The 24,054-nt window shown below is 38.0% G+C and overlaps 3 protein-coding genes across 4 annotated transcripts in view; 2 read left to right on the forward strand and 1 right to left on the reverse strand.

Annotated features, from left to right (window-relative positions):
- Positions 1-1,660: 1,660 nt before the first annotated feature.
- On the forward strand, positions 1,661-4,964 carry LOC123974224 (B- and T-lymphocyte attenuator-like). The gene is made up of 4 exons (XM_046054773.1): positions 1,661-1,757; positions 3,619-3,936; positions 4,028-4,066; positions 4,153-4,964. Exons 1-4 carry the CDS (start codon positions 1,676-1,678, stop codon positions 4,242-4,244), a joined length of 531 nt encoding a protein of 176 aa, XP_045910729.1. The 5' UTR covers positions 1,661-1,675; the 3' UTR covers positions 4,245-4,964.
- A 1,183-nt stretch (positions 4,965-6,147) lies between these two features.
- On the forward strand, positions 6,148-10,204 carry LOC123974088. The gene is made up of 6 exons (XM_046054524.1): positions 6,148-6,223; positions 7,657-7,974; positions 8,191-8,319; positions 8,418-8,449; positions 9,381-9,608; positions 10,199-10,204. The coding sequence occupies exons 1-6, from the start codon at positions 6,148-6,150 to the stop codon at positions 10,202-10,204; spliced, it is 789 nt and encodes a 262-aa protein (XP_045910480.1).
- Positions 10,205-14,432: 4,228 nt separating this feature from the next.
- zgc:113337 (uncharacterized protein LOC503741 homolog) overlaps positions 14,433-24,054 on the reverse strand; it is a 13,422-nt gene continuing 3,800 nt past the window's right edge. The window contains exons 4-7 of one of the 2 annotated variants that reach the window (XM_046055132.1): positions 22,567-22,896; positions 19,060-19,344; positions 17,889-17,990; positions 14,433-14,808 (exon numbers count right to left, since the gene is read on the reverse strand). In XM_046055132.1, the coding sequence (XP_045911088.1) occupies positions 14,801-14,808; positions 17,889-17,990; positions 19,060-19,344; positions 22,567-22,896 (725 nt within the window). In that variant the 3' untranslated portion in view covers positions 14,433-14,800. Of the gene's footprint in view, positions 14,809-16,899; positions 17,991-19,059; positions 19,345-22,566; positions 22,897-24,054 lie in introns of those variants that run through there. The other variant, XM_046055131.1, reaches the window with a different exon arrangement.

Genomic DNA, 24,054 nt, shown 5'->3' on the forward strand with positions numbered 1-24,054 from the left:
CGCATACAATGATGTCATAGGAGAAAACTGCAAATACATTAAAGGATCAGTTCACCTGCATCTATAAAATTAACCCCAAAACAAAGTATAGTCCAACAATTTTCACTAAATAAATTGACCCTAATAAAAACTGTTGGTGGTGATGCCTGTGGAGATGTCAAGACTTTGCTTCTAGAAAGACACAGTTTAAAGTGTCAGCAGTACATATCTAAAAACATTTGCAAGTAAAACTAAAAAACATTACTTCATACTGCAGGGGGTAAGTATAGATTTAGGTGAGGCAACCGAACCCATAACTGTAATGTTTGCTCTTGTTGCTGTGTTGTCTCATTTGCATGATTGTGCAAATTTTCTTGATGAGGAATATGAGGAAGTCACTGACCTTATTTTCACGTTCAGTCGTTCAGTAGAAAGTCCAGTTTACGTTACATAGTCACAAGTCTTTGTGAAAAGTCTTTGTGAGGAGTAAAATATTCCTAAATTCATTGTAATGACTATTATGAGATATTTCTGAAATATGCTCATAGTAGTAAAATCAACAGCTCAGAATGAGGATGATTCACTGTACTGAAACATTTGATCATTTTCAGCAGTCAAATATCAGATGTTTGAAATCAGATAGATAAAAAAAACTTACACTGTAGTTGTCTGGGTGATTCACATACCACTGAGCAAGAACATGTCCTCATTCTACTATAGGAAGTTAAGTATCATCTTACGCCATCTACGGGTTGCACTGAAACAAAAAAGAAAATTTAAAAATTTATAATAATAATTATAAATATAATTTATTATTAATTAATTATTAATATAATTTATAATGATAAATCATGTCCCGTGAGAATACACAAGATTATGTAGTATGTCTACATACATCCACCAAGTATCCACAGCTGTGATGAAAACAATCAAAAGTGCCATTTATGTTTAGTTGTTTTAGAAATGTGTCAAAAATTGTTTATAGTAACCGCTTGTGAATGCACTTTGGCAAACTTTTGGCTATTTCTCCAACTATAGGAGCTGCTGATATTTGCACAAATTGGATAGGGGAAGCAAGCAGGCATCTTATTATTACATAAAGATGATGAGAACTTTTCATCTCTCATGGGAATGATAAGGCCTCAGTTGGACTTTGAAGACAGCCTGTCACCACTTCCTGCTGTACTGCAGGGATGCTCCTGAGCCACTTTAGGACAATGTTGGATTGCAAAAGTGAACCCCAGCACACCAAGACAATAAACGTCAAGCCCACTTATTAACCTAAACTAACTGTGTCTCATCTCTATCTTGCAGATGATCTACATCTGAGTAAATAGAGTGTGTGAGTGTGTAGGGGAGACTGGGGACGGTTGCAACAACTCTGCAAAACAGACCAGTAATGACAAGCCCACTTACTGACCTAATAAATATGTCTCAGTTTTATGTTAAGAATGACCTGCAACTATGTAAATAGAGAGCATGTGTGTATTACAGAATTAATTAAAATGCAAAGATACAGTAATACACAATGTGCATTTTTCACATATGTGCACTTTGTAAACAGTGTTATTAAATGACATATTGATGTACACACACTTGCAGGAGGGTCTTTGAATATATCTAGGAGGTCAGGAAGTGGTGAGCTCGTCACAAGTGAGAGGAGCCCATGCAGTAGCTGCAATTTAAGTCTTTGGTAATGAACATGTCAAGCCTAATGCACACCTATCTGCTGATAGTTTGCTGTTTTACATTTGTCTGCATCGATGGAAGAGATCAAGGTAGGCCATGACACTCTAGGCCATGACTTTTATCTTGTGACATGATTTTCAAGAGAGCGTGAGGGGAATTAACTGGACAAGAAACAGTTACACTTGAGACTACAGCCCGTAAATTACAGTGTGCGTTGTCTATATGGGTAAGGCCTTAAATGGTATTATAAAAAGTATTGGGGACCTCTGTCTTGTATTGAGAGAAACATTTTTCTTATCTTCAGAGAGTTACATTTACTCCGTTACATGTATATACGAGTAACCTTTTTGAGTTGATTGTATGCTACTTGTCAGAGTGGTTTTAATGCATCATACTTTAGCTCTTACCGGTAACGGAGTAGATTTTTGTCAGGTTTTCTCAAAGCGTCATTATTTGATGCCCTAGGAATGTGTTGGTGCGGCAGGCTCTGGTTGTCATTTATGTTACATCAGAAGAGTGTCATGGATAATTGAGTGCAGTGGCAGGAGGTAGGGTGTGGACCCAAACAAAGACACTAACAGGAGGATTCAGTTCAACAGTAAATATTTATTTAAACAAAACTTAACTGCACAGGCTAATCAGATCTCAGAGCAAAAGTCCAAACAAAGGTAATCGAGAAGAAGGTAAACACACAAAGACAGAGTAATCCAAAACAGGGAGTGGGGTGGGAGCAACACAGGTGAAGGGAATAAGGACTAATCAGGCACAGCAGACACACAGTGAATAAGACAGAGTGCAACAGCAAGGAAACCAGACAGGAAACTAATACAGAACAGAATAAAGAATAAACTGAAAAGACTACAAACAAAAGCAGGCACAGAAAGGCAGAAGTAACAAATAAATCATCAAGACAACAATATACTAACTAACAACAAGAACAAAGCTAAACAAAAACACCAGGCACAGAAGACTACAAAATAAAAAAGGAAGTGAAGTTCACGGAACACACAAGGACAGATCTACCAAAGTAAAACATGGAACGACTGCAAAATCAGGACATGGACAGGATCAAACTAAAACATGGAGATAAAAGACTAAGACAAAGACCATAAGTAATAAAACACAGAAGTACATCCACTAAGAAAACACTAAACATGAACCAAAGCACAGGACTAAGAACTACGGTAAGAGACAAGACAGTTACTAAGAAAACTTAAAGCGAATGAACATAATAATAAACTAGACTACAAAACTCCAAACCATGACAATATCAAATATACACAGGAAAAAACAACAGCACAAAACCACATCCTAACAAAGAGTGCTGAGACTGAGCTGAAAGACAGCTGTGTTTGTTGTGTTAATGCTAATATGTTTAATAATAAATAGCTTCACACAGTATATTATGCTTCAAAACTACTCCTGCTTTGTGCCATAATATAAATATTCAAGCTGACAGTGTATGAGCTGTGTGGATTTAACTAGTAATGATGAAGAGAGACCAAATTATGAACACACACAAAAAGACTACTTTTATTTCATGTAGATGTGATTGATATAATGTTTAAACCACAGATGATCTTCCTCAGGTAAATGTGAAGAAGTGAACACACTTGTATTAACATGCAATAAATTATGAAACATCACAGTATTATGTCCTAATTTCATTTGACTGCCAAATCATAATTCATTTCATCACAAATAAATACAAGTGTATATTCTTTACCTTTACCTGAGGAAGACCATCAATAGCTGAAATAATTACAGTCACATCCACATCACATAAAAGACTTGGGGGAAAAAGGACCCGTTGTTTTAACAGTAGCCCACTTTAGTAGCCTATAGTTTTGCTAGTCTGCCACCTCTGCTTTTCTTGTATTTTTATTGTGAATTATTAAAAAAAAAGATGAGTTTTGAGTGAAATTTGATTTGCAATCATTTTTATTTTAGACTTGTTTCCTTCATGTGAAGTTACACTGATGGTCCATAGAGGCACGACAGTAAAAACTGCCCCACGACAACCACTGACAGTCAAATGTCCTGTCAAACACTGTGGAGAATCAGTAGATGTCGCCTGGTGTAAACTGCTCAACACAAACAGATGTGAACAGATTAATGAAACTGGGAATGTAGAAATAATACAGGATGAAATGATCTCATCTTTGATTTTCAAACGGATATCCATTTATGATGACGGCCTCTACAGATGTTATTTAAAAGGATCGAAATATGTGGCGTTCAGTCACATCATCAACATCTCAGTTTCGGGTAGGCAGTTTTTTCTCCCTCAGAGCCAAAATATAGATATAAAATGTCTAGTTTTAAGTGTTAATTGTAAATTCTTTCTATCAATCTACAGACTTACACCATGGGGTTAAAAAGTCTGACAATAATGCTGGTAAGAACCTTTATTTGTCAAATTACATACATACATGTTAATGGAGACAGACTAGGACTTCTGATCTGGTTCTTCTTCTTTTCTAGATGAGTTACCAAGCGCTGCTGGTGATGAGGAAGAGTCCTGGCAGCCCTACGTCTACATCTGTGTTAGCATAACTCTTCTGGTCGTCAATTGACAGTGTTATCCCTCTTAAGTTTTTATGGCTGGAAATTTAAGAACATTAACATGTATTCACAGTCTGAATTATTGTGACAAAATGTATTGATCTTACCAAACAGTGGAGGACTTGTTGTATTATCTTCTTCACAGGACAGGAATACTGACTTACAACCATGCAGAGGGACAGGAAATGTGATGAATTTTGAGAAATGTAGCTCCCTTTCATGCTTTGAGTTGAGAAGATTGATACCATTCTATGTGATAAATATACAGTTACAGGCAGCAGCCAGTTACAGTAGCTTAGCATCTCTAAAGCTCACCATCTTGTTTGTTTAATCCGGACTAAAACTGACGTGTGAAACTGATGTACTGCGGTTTTATGAGGGGTTATGTGCTTTGTGTCACAGAGAGGTTGCCAGGAAACCAGTTGGCGACTCCAGGAAGTTACATCTCTCTGCCAAGAAATAGTTTGGCGCTCTGTAAAGCCAAAATGTGTTGTTTTAATACTCTTTTTTGTAAGAGTTGAACAAATGATAATGTGTTAACCCTTAAAAGCATAAATCAGGACTTTCATGACCCAGGACTATATCTAATTCCTTTATGTCATTCGGTTAAGCAGTCACACCTGGTCAAACTATTAGTTTTTAACAATGTTCTGGTGTCATAATGTAAAAATTTATAAAAGCGTTGTTTTTTTAAATGTTTTTCTCTAAAAAGTTAATATGGTCGCAAGAGACTTGAGTTATGAATGTTTTTATTCACCGCATGCTTGATGCAAATGATAACGGGTAATGTTGTCTTTTCCTGTTTGGCTTCATAATGGCACTGTTGTCTCATTGTTACTATAAATAAATAAAGACACAATGATGAAATGTTTATTCATATTAGCTTACTGAATGACAGTGATCTCAGATGACATAAGATTTGAATGGAAGAGTCAAGATATCGACCAAGTAGCAATCCTAAGAGATGGTAGGACTGAACCTCATGGAGTATAGAGCATTATATTGTACACTGGAGGGCACTGTTGGAGCAGTCTGGGTGATTTACACAAAGTTAAGTATCATTCTTTGCCATTTACTGGTTGCATTGAAAAAAGCAAGATGTAAAAAAAAGTATCAACGCACCACATGTCTACTGAGAATAAACAAGATGATGCAGCAAGTACAACTGTGATGAAAACAAGTAATTGCCATGTACAGTATATTTAGTTGTTTAAGAAATAGTCCTGTGTTGAAAATGTTTATCCAAGTCACAGTGACCGCTTGTGAGTGCACTTTGGCAGACTTTTGCCTTTTTCTTCATCTACAGGAGCTGCTGATATTTGCACAAATTAGATAGGGGAAGGAAGCAGGCATCTTATTATTTCATAAAGATGATGAGAACCTTCAGGTGGCCTCACTGCTAACTTATGTAACATGTTCACTAACATGCATGTAGCCTGTCTATAGTGGTAATACTTTTTGTGGTAAAACTGATTTTTTGTCACTCATGGGAATGATAAGGCCTCAGTCTGACTTTGAAAGCAGACTGACACCACTTTAGGACAACATTGGATTGTTGTTGGTTGAAATGATGAATCTATACACAAAGGTGAACCCCAGCCCCCTTACAGGAAGTGACAAGCCCACTTAATAACCTAAACTAACTGTGTCTCAGCTTTATATTGAGGATGATCTACATCCTTATAAATAGACAGCGTAAGCATGTATTACAGAATTAAAATGCAAAGATCCAGTAATATAGATTGCATTTTTCGTGTGGGTTGTCAATGTAAAACACACACACGTGCAGGAGGGTCTTTGAATATATGTAGGAGGTCAGGAAGTGGTGAGCTCGTCACGAGTGAAAGGTGCCCATGCATTAGCTACAGTTTTAGATCATCTGTAAAGTCTCAGGTAATGAACATGTCAAGCCTAATGGATAGACTGCTGCGCACCTATCTGCTGATATTTTCCTGTTTTACATTTGTCTGCATCGATGGAAGAGATCAAGGTAGGCCATGACACTCTTTTATCTTGTGACATGACTTTCAACAAAGCATGTGGGAACATTTTGAATAGATTGGAGTCTTTAACTGGACAAGAGGAAATATATGTGCGTAGTCTGATGGGGTAAGGCTATGTGGGGTATCAATACAATACCTATATATATTGGTACCTATATGTTAGTACAAGAAGAAAATATGTTAACAGTAAGGGAATAAGGGGGTAACAACTTTGTGTTTCAGAAGGCCTGGATACATGACTGTAACAAGGGGTAGTAGTGATGTTATTGCTATTAAATTATTATTGTTATTGATATTTCCCCAAAACAAACAAGCAGTATTTGTAATAGTTCTAATATTTTCTGAAAATGTTCATTTCTTTCAGAAGCCATAAGAGGCAATTCATTCATATATTTTATTTACTCTGTTTTTCCGTGATAACGGGATTGTTTTCTCAAGATGTCGGGATATCTAAACTTTGTTTTGAGAAAGCTCACAATAAAGCATGAGCTGGAGTGTTTGTGTCCTGCCGATTGATCCACATCCAACCTATAGACACTTATTTTCATTTCCCCAGCATCCCCAGGCAGAGGAAATTCCTGCGCTTCTCATTCAGGGGAATCTGATCTCATATTTCTCAAAGGCTATTTAAGAGGTGTGTCAAGCAAGCCTTTTTGAAAGAACTTTTCAAAGGTGCTTGAAATTAAAATAGGCATCCATAGGTTGATAGATGTCTTAAATTATCATTTGACTAAAAAAATTGTCCCAATGCCAAACAGTTACCGACCCCTGTAAAAGACTACTGTTTCGTTTTCACGACATATTGGCAAATTATGTCATTATTTCAGAAAAACAAATTTTCGTTACCTCAAGATCTCAAGAAAATGATCAATCAATAAATCAATCAATCTTTATTTTTATAGCATGTTTCACACAAAAGCGATGTAACACAAAGTGCTTTACACTTTAAAATCAAAGACAATGGCAATAATGCCCCCCCATACACACACACACACACACACACAATCAAACACAATGGGAAGAAAACGCACCCATACACACACACACACACACACACAGATAATAAAAACATGAGGTGAGGAAAACGCTCCCATGCATGGCCACTACCAGCATAAAACTAAAATGTGCCTTGGGAAAACAACATTTGTTAATTTGAGACAATGACATAAATGACTCGATCTTGAAAAAACAAATTAATTGAACTCGTTATCACAGGAAAACAGAGTAAAGAAAATGTATGAATGTATGGCCTCTTAGGGCTTCTGTAATTTCTTGCATGTAATTGTCAGAATTTAGTATTGAGAGAAACATTTATCTTGTCTTGTATTTTTATTGTGAATTATTATTACTGTTATTATTTTTCATTCAAAACTAAGGTGTGTTTTGATTGAAATTTGATTTTCAATTATTTTTATTTTAGACTCGTTTCCTTCATGTGAAGTTACACTGATGGTCCATAGAGGCACGACATTAAAAACTGCCCCGCGACAACCACTGACAGTCAAATGTCCTGTCAAACACTGTGGAGAATCAGTAGATGTCGCCTGGTGTAAACTGCTCAACACAAACAGATGTGAACAGATTTATGAAACTGGGAATGTAGAAATAATACAGGATGAAATGATCTCATCTTTGATTTTCAAACGGATATCCATTTATGATGACGGCCTCTACAGATGTTATTTAAAAGGATCGAAATATGTGGCGTTCAGTCACATCATCAACATCTCAGTTTCGGGTAGGCAGTTTTTTCTCCCTCAGAGCCAAAATATAGATATAAAATGTCTAGTTTTAAGTGTTAATTGTAAATTCTTTCTATCAATCTACAGACTTACACCATGGGGTTAAAAAGTCTGACATTAATGCTGGTAAGAACCTTTATTTGTCAAATTACATACATACATGTTAATGGAGACAGACTAGGACTTCTGATCTGGTTCTTCTTCTTTTCTAGATGAGTTACCAAGCGCTGCTGGTGATGAGGAAGAGTCCTGGCAGCCCTACGTCTACATCTGTGTTAGCATAACTCTTCTGGTCGTCATTTTGACAGTGATAACCCACCTGAGTTTTTATGGCTGGAAACGTAAGAACATTAATATGTACTCACATTCTGAATTAGTGTGACAAAATGTATTGATCTGACCTAACAGTGGAGGATTTGTTGTATTATCTTCTTCACAGGAATCCTGACTTTCAATCATGCAGAGGGACAGGTAATGCAATGCAGTGTGACATTTTGTGAAATAATATTGTTCCCTTTCTTGTGGAAAGTTAAATGAAAAGAATGATACCATTCTCATGTCTGTATGATAAATATAAGCAACAGGCAGCACCAAATTAGCTTAGCTTAGCAACTCTAAAACTCACTAATCAACATGTTTTATTTTGTCTGTTTAATCTGGACTAAATCTGAGGTGTAAAAGTTAAATGTTAGTGCTTGTTAAGTTCAGGAAACATCAAGCAGATGGAAACTCAAGGATACTGCACCCAGCCAAGAAGTAGGCCGATGCCCTGTAAAACCAGAACATGTTGTTTTTAGTCTTTGGTTTTTACACGGATTAAACAAACAATACATAATGTGTTAACCTTTAAATGCATATGTTCGGGTCAACTCTTTCCTGGAATGCCTTGATCTTCTGCTGCCCATGGTTGGACAAAAAGAAAGAGGTACCATGACTTCCAAATGCTGATAGATGCCCTAAAACTGTTTCAGCTGAGGAACTCCGGTTTATCCACGCTCAACTGCAAGAAAAGTGAAACGTGTGCTGAGTAATTTGGGTTTGGTAGGTGGCAGTCTCTGCAAAGTTAAAATAGCATATGTGTTAACTAGTAAAGTATAAACATGAAATCTAACAGGCTATGCTGGATCATATGAACGTTTACAAGCAATATGATCTTAATATGAGCCAGAGTAGCCCCTTTTTCCTGTCTTTGTCCTAAGCTAAGCTAACTGGCTGCTGGCTTTGAGCTTATAGACATGGGAGTTGCATCGACCTTAATCTAACTCTCGGTAAGAAAGCGAACAAGCACATTTCTCAAAATGTCAAACTATTCCTTTAATCCAGATGTTCAAGAGTCATAATGGTGTCAAGCAAAAGTATGATTTTGCTTATTTAATCTTGTTCTGGTGTTTTGTTGTCATAGGAAATATCTACTCATGTAATACCCAACCTTCCCAAGGGGAATGCTCCTTTCTCTCCTGTCTTGAAAACCCACTTCTCCATTCTGGATGACATTTACTATCCAAGTACAGCAAGAAGACCGCTACCACAACCTCCCCTGATGAACAATGGGAACCAACCTGCTGTGGCAGATAAAAGTCAAACGTCAGACCATGCAGTCTATGCTGTCATCAACCACCAGCAGTCTAGGGTATGTGCCAGAGAACAGCAAACCGTGACTGAACAAAATAAAAATTCAGAATATGCTACTATCAACATTTCCTGAACACTTTTGATTAGTCATTGCCACATGCAGATGAAAACATAGATGGAAAAATGTACACAAGTAGGTGGTGGTGTCATGGAACAGGCAAGGAAGTTAAGCAATCAACCACACTGCAGAAGAGGCGAACAGGGGATTCTTGTGGTCATGCAAATGCACAGTACAGTCATATTGAATTAAACTGGCTAGACAAGCAGCATAGACTTTTTTATCTCACCTTGTTCCAAGAAATGCTGCTTTTAATTATTAATGTTTAGGTTGTTTTTACCTTCAGTCATTTAACTTACATGACTTGGAAGGTTTCTTATGTACTTATTTAACTTTGTTGGCTAAAGGGTTGAGGGTTTGTTGTTAAAAAACAGTGGGTAAGCAGATTTGTCATCTGCAGGCTCACTGAACACTGCTTGTGCATTCTTGTTTCCGATTTGGTAGTATGTGTAGCAATATAAGCCAATATATACATTTTGTTTTTTGTTACAGATGTGATGTGCTTAATATTTATTTTTGCATTATTTCAGGTGTGATGACCATTTGAGTATTTGAAGAGCAATGACATTATGAGAAAACATAATGACGAGTCTGGTGTTGTATCTCACGTTTCCTGACGAACATACTGACCTCAGTGTTTTTCATTTCCACCGGTGGAAACGCTGTACCTGGCCTGCAAACCACACCCGTGTGGTTTTATTTAAATGTGTAGGGCATTGAAAGATTTGTAACATTGACATCATTTGTGGTAGCAAATGCCCCGCTTCTTCTCAACCACACATGGTTTGACTACTGAGATCATGTCTTGTAGTGGTCTTACCGTGTGGTCTTATCATTACAGAGATCACACGCTTAGCAATAACATACAGGAAAGAGGATTATTGATTGGCCTGATAAAGTTAATTCACATAAACACTTAACAGAAACACAAAGAGGGGAGGCGAAGATTTGTCTTTCTTATACAATCAATTATCTTGAGGCTCCTTCAGATTTGTCTTAAGATCCCTAGAGGAGGGTCCTGACCCTAATGTTGGGAACCACATAGACTATATCTAGGCATTTCCGTCGGTTTGCACTCAATAAAATCATCAGCAAATGCACAATTAAGTATGCAGAAGTTATCTATTATTATGTGCTATTAGGCCTTTGCCTTATCTGGTAAGTGATGAAAATGTTATTATGAACCTGGCTAAAATGATGTAATATGAAGCTGTCCACTTCCATGATCAGTGGTGAAAACCCTGATACTTTGCTGGAAAAGAAAACCAAACCTTTCCATTTTGAGTGAGTACTATACTAATAAACCAGAAATACCACAATATTTTTTTCTAATCTGGTGACTTTTAAGATTTTTTTTGTTTGTTTATTTCACAGGTAAATTGTGAATGTGTTGCTCCCAAATCAAATCACTTCTTTTAACTTCTATTGTAGGCCATGGGCCGATTTTTCTCTCTCTGCTTTTAGTCAGTCAGAAAGCAAATGAAATGTAATGACAGAATTCAGAACAGCAGGAATTACTGTTCCCATGTTGCCCTGCTCACCTTATTTAACCAAATTACTCATCACTGCTCATCATGTTGAATACATACAGTGTGCATGAACACACTTTAGATGATGTCCAGTAGAGCACAGTGTTCCCCGAGTTGTAAATCCTGACCATAATCCATTTTCAGATGTTCAAAAAAGGTCTTTTCACTAAAAAATGTGATGTGGAAAATGTCATGAAATGCTCCTGAATAATGTGAGCTGGCTTTTTAATGGTTCTTATAGTAGTCTCACAGGGATGCATTCAAAAGAGAAGTTGAAATTAGTCTACATGCTTTATGTGAGTCCTGAACATCATGTGAAATAAGCTGGTGAACTTCTTTTCTGTCTCTGAGTGGAAATGTTTCATCTCAGCAACGGTGTCTGGTAGTCACAGCCCACACACAAGTTCTGCTCTTATACGCTCTCTCTCTCTCTCTTTCTGTCACACACGTACACACACACACACACGCGCACACACACACACACACACACACAAACACATCAGTAATAGTGTTTTTTCTTTGGTGGACAAAGCCCTGGTTCACACGGCAGAGAGACAGAGGCTGGAGGCTTGTGCGAAGGCGGCGTTTGAGACAGTCCTGATTAGATCGAGCCTGAGCTTACTGAAAGAGTGTGTGGCTGCAGAGCACTGTGACTTAAAAATAATCTGACAAGGTGCATACAGATGCTGTATCTAGAGGATTATTAAATAGAAATAGAAGTGGATCATTTGGGATTCATGAAGAAGACATTCATGTTATTAAAAAGTAAAAATCTGAAAAGTATTTTTAATAAACAGCAAGTTTGTAACAGCTTTCATTGTAAATATGGCCTAAAATAGCATTATAATAGCATTATAATTTCATTGTCTAGGTTCCACTTTGATCCAGAGCAACATTCAAATCAGCAGGCATTGCTTTAGGGATTTGTTCAATGATATTTTAAGGACACTTTTTTACCCCACACATGAACTAGCCTGACAAATGCAGATAAGCAGACATGATGAAAGAAAAGGGTTCAGCGTGCATCTTTAAGGAACAGATTTCAAACTTGATCGTAACTTGATTTCAAACTGATTGTGGACACATAACCTCATACAAACAGCCTTTCAAACATACAGAAATAGCTTATGAATCAGAACAGAATTTACAACAATTTTCTACAGCCTGTGTGTCTGGATGTGTGCACAACATGTGTGTTTTTTTGCTCTTCGAGGTCCACCAAAACCCGCCTGGCTTGGGATGAAAAAGGACCCAAAAATTTGCATCTGGAAGCCAGGTTTGGCACACCAGAAAGGAATTTCATGTTTTTTTCTGAGAGGTACAAAGCTGAGCTGAAAGAGTGCCACTAGATTTGAAATTCATCAAGAAACTTACCATTTTTAATATTTTTATTATTCTGTTTGCTCCATTTATTACATCAATTTTACATGGTCATAATGCATCGTTTCATATTTTCTTCTTCTGTTACGGGCCAACAGTTGCTCTGTACAGGTTTGGATGCTATGCAACATTTCCATTTATTTAAAAAATGTTTCAGAAACCACGTCTCAGGATTAGTTAATGTACATATAGTGAAACTATACAGACAGGGGAATGCTGCCTAAACTCTTTTTAATTGTGAGGAATGTGATGTGCCCGATTGAAGCACAAAGCTTGAAGTCTGATAACTTGCATGTTATTCAGTTGATAACTGACTCAAATTCAAATCATATGCTTTGATACAGAAGATTATTTCAGCGTAAAGCTAATTTTTTTTAAATACCGCTGTACACATGCAAACATGATATATTCCAAAAGCCTCATAACACATATTTTAGGCATTCTGGTGCCACTTTGATCCAAAGCAACGAACAAAAAAAACAAGAGGTTCAAGAACAATCACAGCAGCACATTGGCTCTTTAGGTAATTTAACCATTATCAAACCACCAAGCCACCCAACAGTCCAACCTAAACACTCACATCATCACACACATGAACTGGCCTGACTCTGTCTGACTGTAGACAGGCAACATGACACGCATTCCTTTCGGGGGCACCAAAAAGGTTTCATCTTTGCTTCTTCAGGGAATTGATTCAAGCCATCTAACCTCTGAAAATATGCACACATTCTCTCTCACGACACACACAAACAGACTTCCAACATGTAAAAAAAAGTTTGCAATAGATATTACACAAACGATAGATACGCTTGTAGCCCTCTTAGTTGAACTAATACAGAAAATCCCTAACCCCACCCAGCTTTGACAACACACAGAAGTGACTGAGGCCTTTGACTGAGGTAAAAGAAGTAAAAACTTAATGGTGAGTTCATAGTGCCAATTAGCTGTGTTATTTAAAGGACAAGTCTGGCGATATTCTATACTCCCATGTAAACATTACTAGTTCAGTCAGGGAACTTACTGAGAATAAGAAGTTAAATCATTTTCTAAAACAGCTGGGCATTAGCCTGGGAACCGGACAAATCTGTGAGCACATGGTTCATTTGCTCTGGTAGATACTCATGTGCATCATGTGGCTCGTTAATTTGTTTTTAATCATTATTGGACAATTGGATAGTTTTGGCTACACAGCCAGTTTTAAGTAGAATAAATTGTTAGTTTTAGACCTTGTTCAGACTGCTAGCCCAAATAATTTTTTTTTGGCATATCCAGATTGATCTGAAGTATGGACAGCAAAAAAAACAAATTGGATACAAGCCACATTTAGAGGTGGTTTGAAATGTGATTCCAATATATAACTTCTATAGATGTGTCTCAGTCTGGATGCTCGGGCCACTCAAATAGGATTTCAAAATGTCATTTGCACCACTTGCAACGCGACATGCACTGTGACACGCAACGACGACATCAAATCCAAAGCCACGGAAGAGCATAAAATCCATTCTTTGTTCTTTCAAGTCACATTGCAAAACTTCTCCATCGCACCAGACAAACTCAGCGACGAAGGAGTGATGATCTCTATTTCTCATGCTTCCACATTAAAAAGCCACCTTACCTCCGTACGTAGTTACTGATGCCCACATCTTTACCACAGCAAGCCATGCAGATTGGTTGGTAATGTCTGGACACAAAAATCTGATCTGGTCACTCACAAATAACTGTGCAGACAGTCTGTCTGATTTGCCTGCAGTCTGAATAAAGCTTTAGGCTTTTCATGGGATTTGCTGTATAAGAAAAATAATAAATCACCAGACTTATACTTAAATGACCTGGTAAATGACGAGAACAACCAGAGTGAAGTATTTTAAGTGACTCTGTTGTGGGCTGTGGAATGTGTAGCCATCGCCTCAATCAATTACAGAACCAGAGAGGAAAAAATCATGCACTCAGCATTTTCTCATTGACTTCATGTGAGGACAGCCTGGAGATTATATAAGAGTCTGGTAAGAGGCAGAAGAGCAGAGATGAATGTCGCACAGTTGGCGCTCATAGGATTGTATTTGACATCCTGTAGAGGTGTGTCAGAGCATTTTCCCTTGATGGGGATGATGATGATGATGATGATGATGATGATGATGCAGGGAAACATTTCTGCAAGGTTGGCCTCTGGGAAGCACTGCCTCTTCTTTTCAGCCTCTGGTCTCATTGGTCTCATCTAAAAGATTAATCGGCTGAAAAGAAACACATGGAGAGAACAGGAGAAGTAATGACATAAAATGGAAGAATGCAACATACATTTTTTTCAAGTTCAGTGTTTTCTCACATTTACATTTTCCATTTAAATGAGATTTAAAATTTTTACAGCTATTGACAGCATGACAAGGCAAATTCAGACCCCCCACCTTACACTGTTCAGCTTTTCAAAAGACTCCTGCTTGTAAGGAAACATACAGAGACATCACAGCTGGACATTCAGTAGCTATACTTAATACTCATACTTATCTAATGGCAAATATAATGTTTCACCTGATTATGGAAAAAATTCTGGGTTTGTACAATACATGATCTGAAGTGATGAAGTCGGCATCACACGGCAGATTATTCATCCATCCATCCATCGTCAACAGCTTATCCTGTGTACAGGGTTGCGGGGGGCTGGAGCCAATCCCAGCTGCCATGGGGCGAAAGGCGGGGTACACCCTGGACCACAGGGCCACACATAGACGAACAACCACTCACGCTCACATGCACACCTAGGGACAATTTAGGGTCACCGATCAACCTAGGCCGCATGTCTTTCGACGGTGGGAGGAACCCACGCAGACACGGAGAGAACATGCAAACTCCACACAACCCATTACCTTCTTGCTGTGAGGCGACATTGCTAACCACTGCACCACCGCTCCGCCACGGCAAATTATTGCTTAACATAAAAAAGCAGAGTATGAAGAGGCAGTGGGAGAAGGGTCCAACTACAGGCCTCACGTTTGGGGACCCCAGGTCTGTGAGCAAATGTGAAAATGTCCCGAGGTGCGTTACTTCCTTTTCTGCCACAAAAGTCTAAAAGCAAATAGGCCTGCTTTTATGGTTGATCTAACTAGTATTTGTAAGTTAACTTCTGTGCAAAAAAATAAGAAGTAAAATAAAATCCAAGTATGTTTAAATATTATTGGGCAAATATAACTTCAGTTAAAATCAGTCTTTTATGAAGACGTTTGTAACTAAGATATGCATTTTAACATTATAGCAGATTGTGGAAAAACACGCCTTAATGCTAACATTAAATGTGAGTTGTGCTGTTAAAGATTAGCTTGTTGTATATGGTGATTTTGTGTTTAACTACCGGTATTGTTTTAACTTTAGTGGTAAGTACTTAAAAATACATTTAAAAAATATATTTCTTGTAAATGTTTTTGAAGGCAGCATGAGTTTAGGCACAAACCATTAAAACTGATACCACTGACACTGATAGCACAAAAGAGGTTTATGTTTCTTAACTATATGTTAACATAAAAACTAGCTTCACCAAAAGGCTAGTATAATCTGCAGTGCCTTTTCTTTAGGCAATTTAGCATAGTACTTATTTTACATCTAGCACACTACAAGTAAGAATGTTTAGCTAGTCTAGCTAAGTCTTTAACATATGAACAAGAGCATTTTCACATATGCTTAAATAAATAAATAAACAGACAGCTAAAGGAAGTGACATGCCTGTGGACCCTACCCTCATTGGCTCGCAGAACTATGGTTGCCAGATGTTTACTGTAAGTTGTCTGTTTCCTGCTAATAACGGTCTGTCTCTCATTGGATGGACAGGTTCTTGCCATATTGTCACTGCATAAAAAACATTGGAACCATCATAGAAAATGTCCTGCAAACATAATCATAAAAAACACCTGCACCTTATTAAAAAAACATGTGCACCAGGCCTCATCATTCCAGATCCAGTCTCAGCTGTCCTGTCCATTAAGACACCAGAGCTCTGCCTCAGCTGTTGTGCAGCTATTACCTCATTGTGTACAATACATATTGCACAATTAGCACGACTATACAGATCCATGGTTAAATGCGCAGACAGAAAACACTTACTAGACCTATGAATAAAGTGCAGATGGAGTGCAGGTTGCAAAAAAATGTATGTTTTATGTAAATTAAAAATTAAATAACTGTCATGTTCTCATATGTGGACGACATAAGCATGATATCATGCCACTAATCTATTTATCCCCAGTGTTCAATATTAAATAAATTGAGAAGACATTATGAAAGAAAAAATCATATGAATAAATTGTGTAATAAATATAAATGAACAAATAAATTCATTAAGTTTCTATCTTTTATTTTATTAAACATTGTTGCCCCTTCAGGCTGTTTATATTTCATGACACTTTACACTTTTTATTCCATAATGTCATGAAAATGTAGTTGTCACCAGTCCCCCAGAAGCAAGAAAACCTAATTTAAAATCCCAATGTCAATTTTAACTATTAAAACAACTAAAAATATGTCATGTGTCATGCTTATATGTTTAGACAAGGATGCAAGTTTTTTGATAAACTAATCGCTGTTCATTCCATGTTTATGTTTTTTTAGCTTTGACAATCACCATGGCCCATAAGCCCTAGACGTTCCCAGGGTAAATGGATTGCATTGTGACTTTGGCTCTCTTCCTCATTTCACAAAATCTCAGGGCATAACTAAGACATGTCACACCTTCTGCCCTCTGAAATGTGGATTTCTGACCTTGTTTAATAGCAACAGTTTTTATAGTTAAGTCAGTGCAGCAGCACATCCACATAGACCACTGTTCCCTTTCATTGTTTCTGTAGAAACCCGGGCAGTTTGCCAAAACCCACAGTAGGAAGGGAGCCCTACAAATAAATTTTATTGACCTACAAATGATTTTTTAAGTTCCTGATGATGGATGATCGTAGTGTGGTTGTAAATCTGCAGAAACTTTCCCATATAAGTCAGAAGAACATCAGAAACTTCTGAAAAGGTAAAGTACAACACAAACCTCCAAAGAAAATATTTTTTTCATTCCCAGCTCAAAACCATTATGTGATTAAGCCATTTAACATCCCCTTAAAGTTAAATAAATACATTTTCCATGTTATAATGCATTGTCGTTGTGTTAATTGTTCACTTACCTCTTCTTGAATGGCAAATATATGTTTAAAAATGGTATGTCTTCCAGTTAAACAGTAAAATCTTCTTGATATCTCGTCTGGAATGCCACACACACACACACACACACACACACACACATGCATACGCACACACACACACACACACACACACACATACTGACCTTCTTTCCGCAAGAAACACTTCCAAAGGCAGAAACAGAGGGACATGACCAAGAGGGCTGCCACTGTAGTGACTGAGATCAGGATGGTGAGAGCCGTCCCAACTATGGAGGGAGAAAGATACACATTTTTATAAAAATAAACTCTGGTGTGTAAATCCCGGCCTTGCAAAAGTCAGATTAAATGTCATGAGGGGCCTGTGCTAGTCTGGACAGTGTTTGTCTTTTCTGGACCCTCACTGATTATATTTGAGACTTAATTTATAGTGTATGCACTCCTGACACATGACACCAAGGTCAACTAAAGCTTATCAGCAGACTAAAGCCACACACATTTCCCTATTGCCCATTAAAACTAGTTTAACAGTTTTACAGATTTTTATTTTAGTTAAATAAAGCATATTTTAGATATTAGTTTTACTAGGGAACTTTGTACATTTGAGAAATAGAAGTAGTAGAAGAACGTCTGTGATCAGGACTTCCCTTTTAGTCTGAAGGTAAAAGTCAGAAAAAGATCCACACTGTCCCGATAGTTCCCAATAAATTCAACTTAACAGAGCAACATTTTGTTTCATTTCAGTAAAACACTAATGTATTGGCATATCAGCATTGCATTATAGTATTATTGTATTTTTTGTATGCTTTTTTTGATCTCCTTACTTTTTATATTTTCATATATTTATATTTATATTTATGTTCATGTATACTGTAAGCACCAACTTATACCAAGGCAAATTCCTTGTATGTGAAAATCTACCTGGCAATAAACCTGATTCTGATTCTAGCTTTGTGATGTTTATTTGAAAAATAATTAATTAACTTCTTCTTGTTTTACGGCAATTGGCATCCAGCTTATTGATGCATTACTGCCACTTACTGAGAGCTATCACTACAATCTGTCAGCACAATATGCAGATCTTTTGTTTTCAGTTTAGTTTTGGATCCAGCTCCTGTAAAGGTTTTCTGGATGTGCACAGTCTACACTCTGTGTCCTTTATAGTCTCCAACAATCTCTGGTGCTTTCTTTAGTATTCTTGGTGTTACCCAAGAATACTAAAGATTGCTAGTAGGGTTCTTTTTCCAAAAACATCAAAGGTAATGACATAAGGTACTTCTGGTGTATACCAAAAGTACAATTTTGAGTGTCTTATTGAAGCAAAGGTTTGCTACTCACTTTTAGTGTTCATAGATACCGCAATTGGTGACTCAAGCCCTTTGTGATGCACCAAGCATTTGATGGACACATCTTTCAGCAGCCCTGACTTGACAGTCAGTGTACTGATGACAAGAGTGGTCCCGTCACTCTGCGGGAGCTGGGTCGTCACAGGGGGGCCCATGGTGCGGTTATCCCTCTCCACATTCCACACTATCTCTGCTGGGGGGCGGGACACTGAGGTACAGTTGGCTTCGATCACACCTGGAGAGGTGGTCTTGTAGCTCACCTGCGGTTTGGGCAGCACTAGGAGAAAAAAACAGAAAAAAATTAGATGAAAACAAGATTTTGCATCACAACAACTGGCGTATATATTTAAACACAAGCAAGCTCATACAGTGACAGATTACGGCACATATGACAGGTTCACTGAAATGCACTATTAATTTATTCTACCTTCTTCCTTTGTTCTCATGTGCTGTGTGTGAAATGCACAAGCTAGAAAGCTCTGGAAATGTTATCACAAAATGATCAAACATTAAGTGAAATATGGAAAGCATGCTGTGGAAGAACTGTCAAAAATTGGCAAAAATTCACATTGTAGTTAGTTTTTATTTGTATATAATTCAAAATGTCTTTGGGTAAATTGTTAAATGATACCTGGGAAAACCCTGAAGCCTTTGGATCAGCTTGGGTATGTGAATTCCTGCACACTTACTGTAAGATCCATAAGTAAATCTCTGACTGTTTTCAATTCACTGTTCTCAGGGCTGAGTGAGGAATGTGATGCACTGGAACCGAGAACATTTTTGTTGGCAAGAACACATTTAGCCACAAATATTTGGGCCTCCTAGTTTCAGTGTCTTCTCAGAGTTTTAGGTGGGGAACTTCAGATTCAGATTCAGACAACTTTATCAATTCCACAAAGGGTAATTCAATTGCAGCTTACCTGGTCTGTTCACGTGACTCAAATGTCCCAGGCAAGGATATATTAGAAGCAAAAGATCAACATACATACAATACAAGGACATAACGAGCAGCAGTAAATAAAATGAAAACAAATTTCACCCACTGTTGGTCTGGATTGTATCAAATTTGGGGGTGGGTCAAACCACAACAGGAAAAAAACTTACTCTTAACAATCTTCTTAACAATCCAAACCATAATGCTCTGTAAATATGCACAAAACTGGAGTGAAGTTTGGGCTCTTATTTTTTCTCCACAGTTTTTCCGTAGCTTTCCCTTGTCATTATAGCACCTTTGTAATACTCTAAACTATCATGATGTAATATAAAAGGCATACATTTAGCAATCTGAAGGCATGAAACACATTTTTTCCACTGAATGTTAGATTTGAACAGACCTAATGTCTTGAAACTACATAAACAAGGGAAATAAATTCATTTAGGTGGCGGAAACAAGCTGAACACAAAACTGACATATTTTGAAGTTGATATGGTGAATATGGTGATATGGAGGTTTTTGATGAAACAGTTCCTTATTTACACATCCAGTCATGTTTCTGGCCACCTGATGAATGTAAGTGCAATATTAACTCTATTTTAAGATCACTCATTTTGACTAGCCTACTTCTTTTTTATTTTCGCAAATGTTCTTAAAATGTTAGCCTAGTAGGTGGCCCTTAGCTGTCACTGTTGGGAGGAGGGGGGCATCACGTCATCCACAGTGGGACAGGGGTGGAAAACTGTTGGCAGCAATACACAACAAGAAAAACCCCCCACCATTTACGCTAACCATGCCTCACTACTAGAAACACCTACTGTACTGTACAGTTCAATTTCAAACAAAAGCACGTCTGTTTGTTGAGATAACTGAGAGAGAAAGGGATTGAGACAGAAGTGGGAAAGCAAATGAGCATGGAGAGACAAAGCACAGAGAGAATCACTGTCTGCTGCAAACACTGACACAGTCATGCATCAGGACCTCACTCCCTGCCTCCATCATTCTTTCGAATGGCCCATTCTTTACATGGACACATTGTTCTGTGTTTGTGTGTTAACCTTGCTGTGTGTTAGCCTTTGCTTTATCATGAAAACATTCAGCAGCCACAAACAGGAAGATAAGATCAATATTCCTGTCTAGATCCCAGGCGCACCTGTCAGTTTGTCCACACGTTTGACACCTCCATTTTCTCTTAAGGATACTGTCGTCCCAGCACCTACATATACTTTGTGACAGATTAACTCACAGCTACAGCCCTGCAAATATGTGCATCTGAATTACTGACATTTATATTTCATGAAAAAGAAAAATTCTGTCAGTGAGGTGAACACAAAACTGACACTCTAGTGAAACACTGCAGCGAAAGGCTTATGACTGGAGTAACAACAGAAGCATTGGCAACACATAAATGTATCTGCCCTGAATGTCATATTTTTACATTTTGCAGCATGCCTATAGGGATGGAAGTGAGGGTCAATCAGTTGGTGCACATCTATGTCAATTTGATAGACTGCCATGACATTCATGATGCCTAGACTAAGAATCCAAATAACTTTGTTGATCCCTGATGTAACGCTTCCACAAAGTCAAAATGTCCATTTGTCCAACACTTATTTGAAGGATTACTCAGAAACTTACAAATTAACTCCCATCTGCCTAAACTGTATATTGAGATTAAAGAATGGGTTATGTGTTTTTTCCCAGGAAACTAATGTGAGGCTTCAGAAGTCAGAGTTAGCCAAATCAAGTGGCTATCTTCAGTCTTTTTAGGACAAACTTCCCTCTTTGTGTTTCCACAGACAGTCCTTACTTTTACATCCAAGGCAGTCTAAAACATGGATGTAAAAAACATGGCAAAACACCAGGCATAAACCTACGCGTGACAAAAAATAAATACTACTTGATTTGGCCAACTCAGGCCACAAGACACATATTACCTTCAGTTGAATTTAAATGATTAGTTGGATATGTTGGGATTACCTTTGTGCAGAGCCAGGCTAGCTCTTCCTCTGTTTCCAGTCTTTTTGCTAAGCTAAAGCTGCTATGAGTAGCCTCATATTTACCATACAAACATAAGAGTGGTGTCAATCTTCTTCTATAACTCTCAACATAATTGTGAAAAAGCACATTTCCCAAAATGATGACTAAAACATTCTTGCACAGTGAGGACTTTGTCCCCCATCTCTTACAGTGGAGTTTCACTAGGAAGATATCAACATGAACAGGAGGAATGATTACAATTCCCAATAACTCTTTCAGCGTACATGTGAGTATTGTATTAGGCTGTAAGTAGTCTTGAAGAAATACAAACGTATCCTTTAATCCAGCCTTATGGCCTTATCCCTACATTGCATGATGCTTCAGTAAAAATAAAAGAAATGTCACTTTTTACAACATCACAAACACTGTGTGATAATTAAAATGTATGTACAATATATTGTACATAACCTGCCATAACCTGGTGATGTTTTCCACACCCATTTTGTTTCTGGGTGGGCAATACTTTTTTAAAATGTAAAATAAAATAATCTTCAATAATGGCTGGTGGGGGACATAAATGTTTACCAAAGGTGGCGAGGCAAACTGTGGAGCTCTTTGGCCCGTCGGGATGTGTGGTATACAGGCAGGTGTAGCAGCCCTCATCCTGGATAGTGACAGGCTGGATGGTGAGCTGACTGTCGGACATGGAGGCACTTAGCCAGACTCTCCCCTGATACGGTGGCTCTATCATGGGGTCGCTCTTCTTTGCAAAGGAGGCCACCTCTATGGAGTCTCCTTGCGCAGACGTGTGTCTCCATATGATCTGCTGCACCTTTTCAGGCAAACCATAGGAGCACGAGAGGGAGGCCTTCTTGCCGCTCACTGCTGTCTTGTTGCTGTCAACGGTGACTTGCGCTGGGAGTGAAAAGAGCCCCCCCATCCAGTGGAAGAAGATGAGAAAAAGAACAGGGAGACAGAAGGTGAATAACAGGACAATATCCCGAAATATGAGGCACCTAAACAGAAACCAGTCACTGGAATCTGCAACAGCTGTTTCTGGTTAGAAAGATAAGCCCTCCTTCTCCCACTGCTCCACAGATCTCTTTTATTAACATGACTGGCTGAGGCTCAATGGGCTCATCAACTTGTGTTAAGGGGTTAGGGACATCTGTATTCACATATTTTCACAGTAAACCCCCACAGCAGATTGATATTGAGGTTGCAGGGTGGAGTAGGTGGAGTATCTGTCCCTGGAGTCTACTGGAGAATTGTTTTTGTTTAATTTTAATGGGTGGATTCCAAGGACAGGTAGCCTATCCAAAATCATCAAAATCAGTTACTGTGCGTTCACTGTTCATGTCAGCCTCCAACTTGTTATTCCAAGTCTGAGAGCAAGGCTATTTATGACACCGACAATATCTCCCACTTAGTGAAAAGAACTACAGAGGGGTCAACATACTGTTGGCAAAATACAGGTGCTGGTCATATAATTAGAATATCATCAAAAAGTTGATTTATTTCAGTAATTCCATTCAAAAAGTGAAACTTGTATAATGTATACATTCATTCCACACAGACTGATATATTTCAAGTGTTCATTCCTTTTAATTTTGATGATAACTGACAACTAATGAAAACCCCAAATTCAGTATCTCAGAAAATTAGAATATTACTTAAGACCAATACAAAAAAAGGATTTTTAGAAATGTTGGCCAACTGAAAAGTATGAACATGAAAAGTATGAGCATGTACAGCACTCAATACTTAGTTGGGGCTCCTTTTGCCTGAATTACTGCAGCAATGTGGCGTGGCATGGAGTCAATCAGTCTGTGGCACTGCTCAGGTGTTATGAGATCCCAGGTTGCTCTGATAGTGGCCTTCAGCTCTTCTGCATTGTTGGGTCTGGCGTATCGCATCTTCCTATTCACAATACCCCATAGATTTTCAATAGGGTTAAGGTCAGGCAAGGTTGCTAGCCAATTAAGAACAGGGATACCGTGGTCCTTAAACCAGGTACTGGTAGCTTTGGCACTGTGTGCAGGTGCCAAGTCCTGTTGGAAAATGAAATCTGCA

This window comes from Micropterus dolomieu, linkage group LG07 (assembly GCF_021292245.1).
Source record: "Micropterus dolomieu isolate WLL.071019.BEF.003 ecotype Adirondacks linkage group LG07, ASM2129224v1, whole genome shotgun sequence".
NCBI classification, from domain to species: Eukaryota; Metazoa; Chordata; class Actinopteri; order Centrarchiformes; family Centrarchidae; genus Micropterus; species Micropterus dolomieu.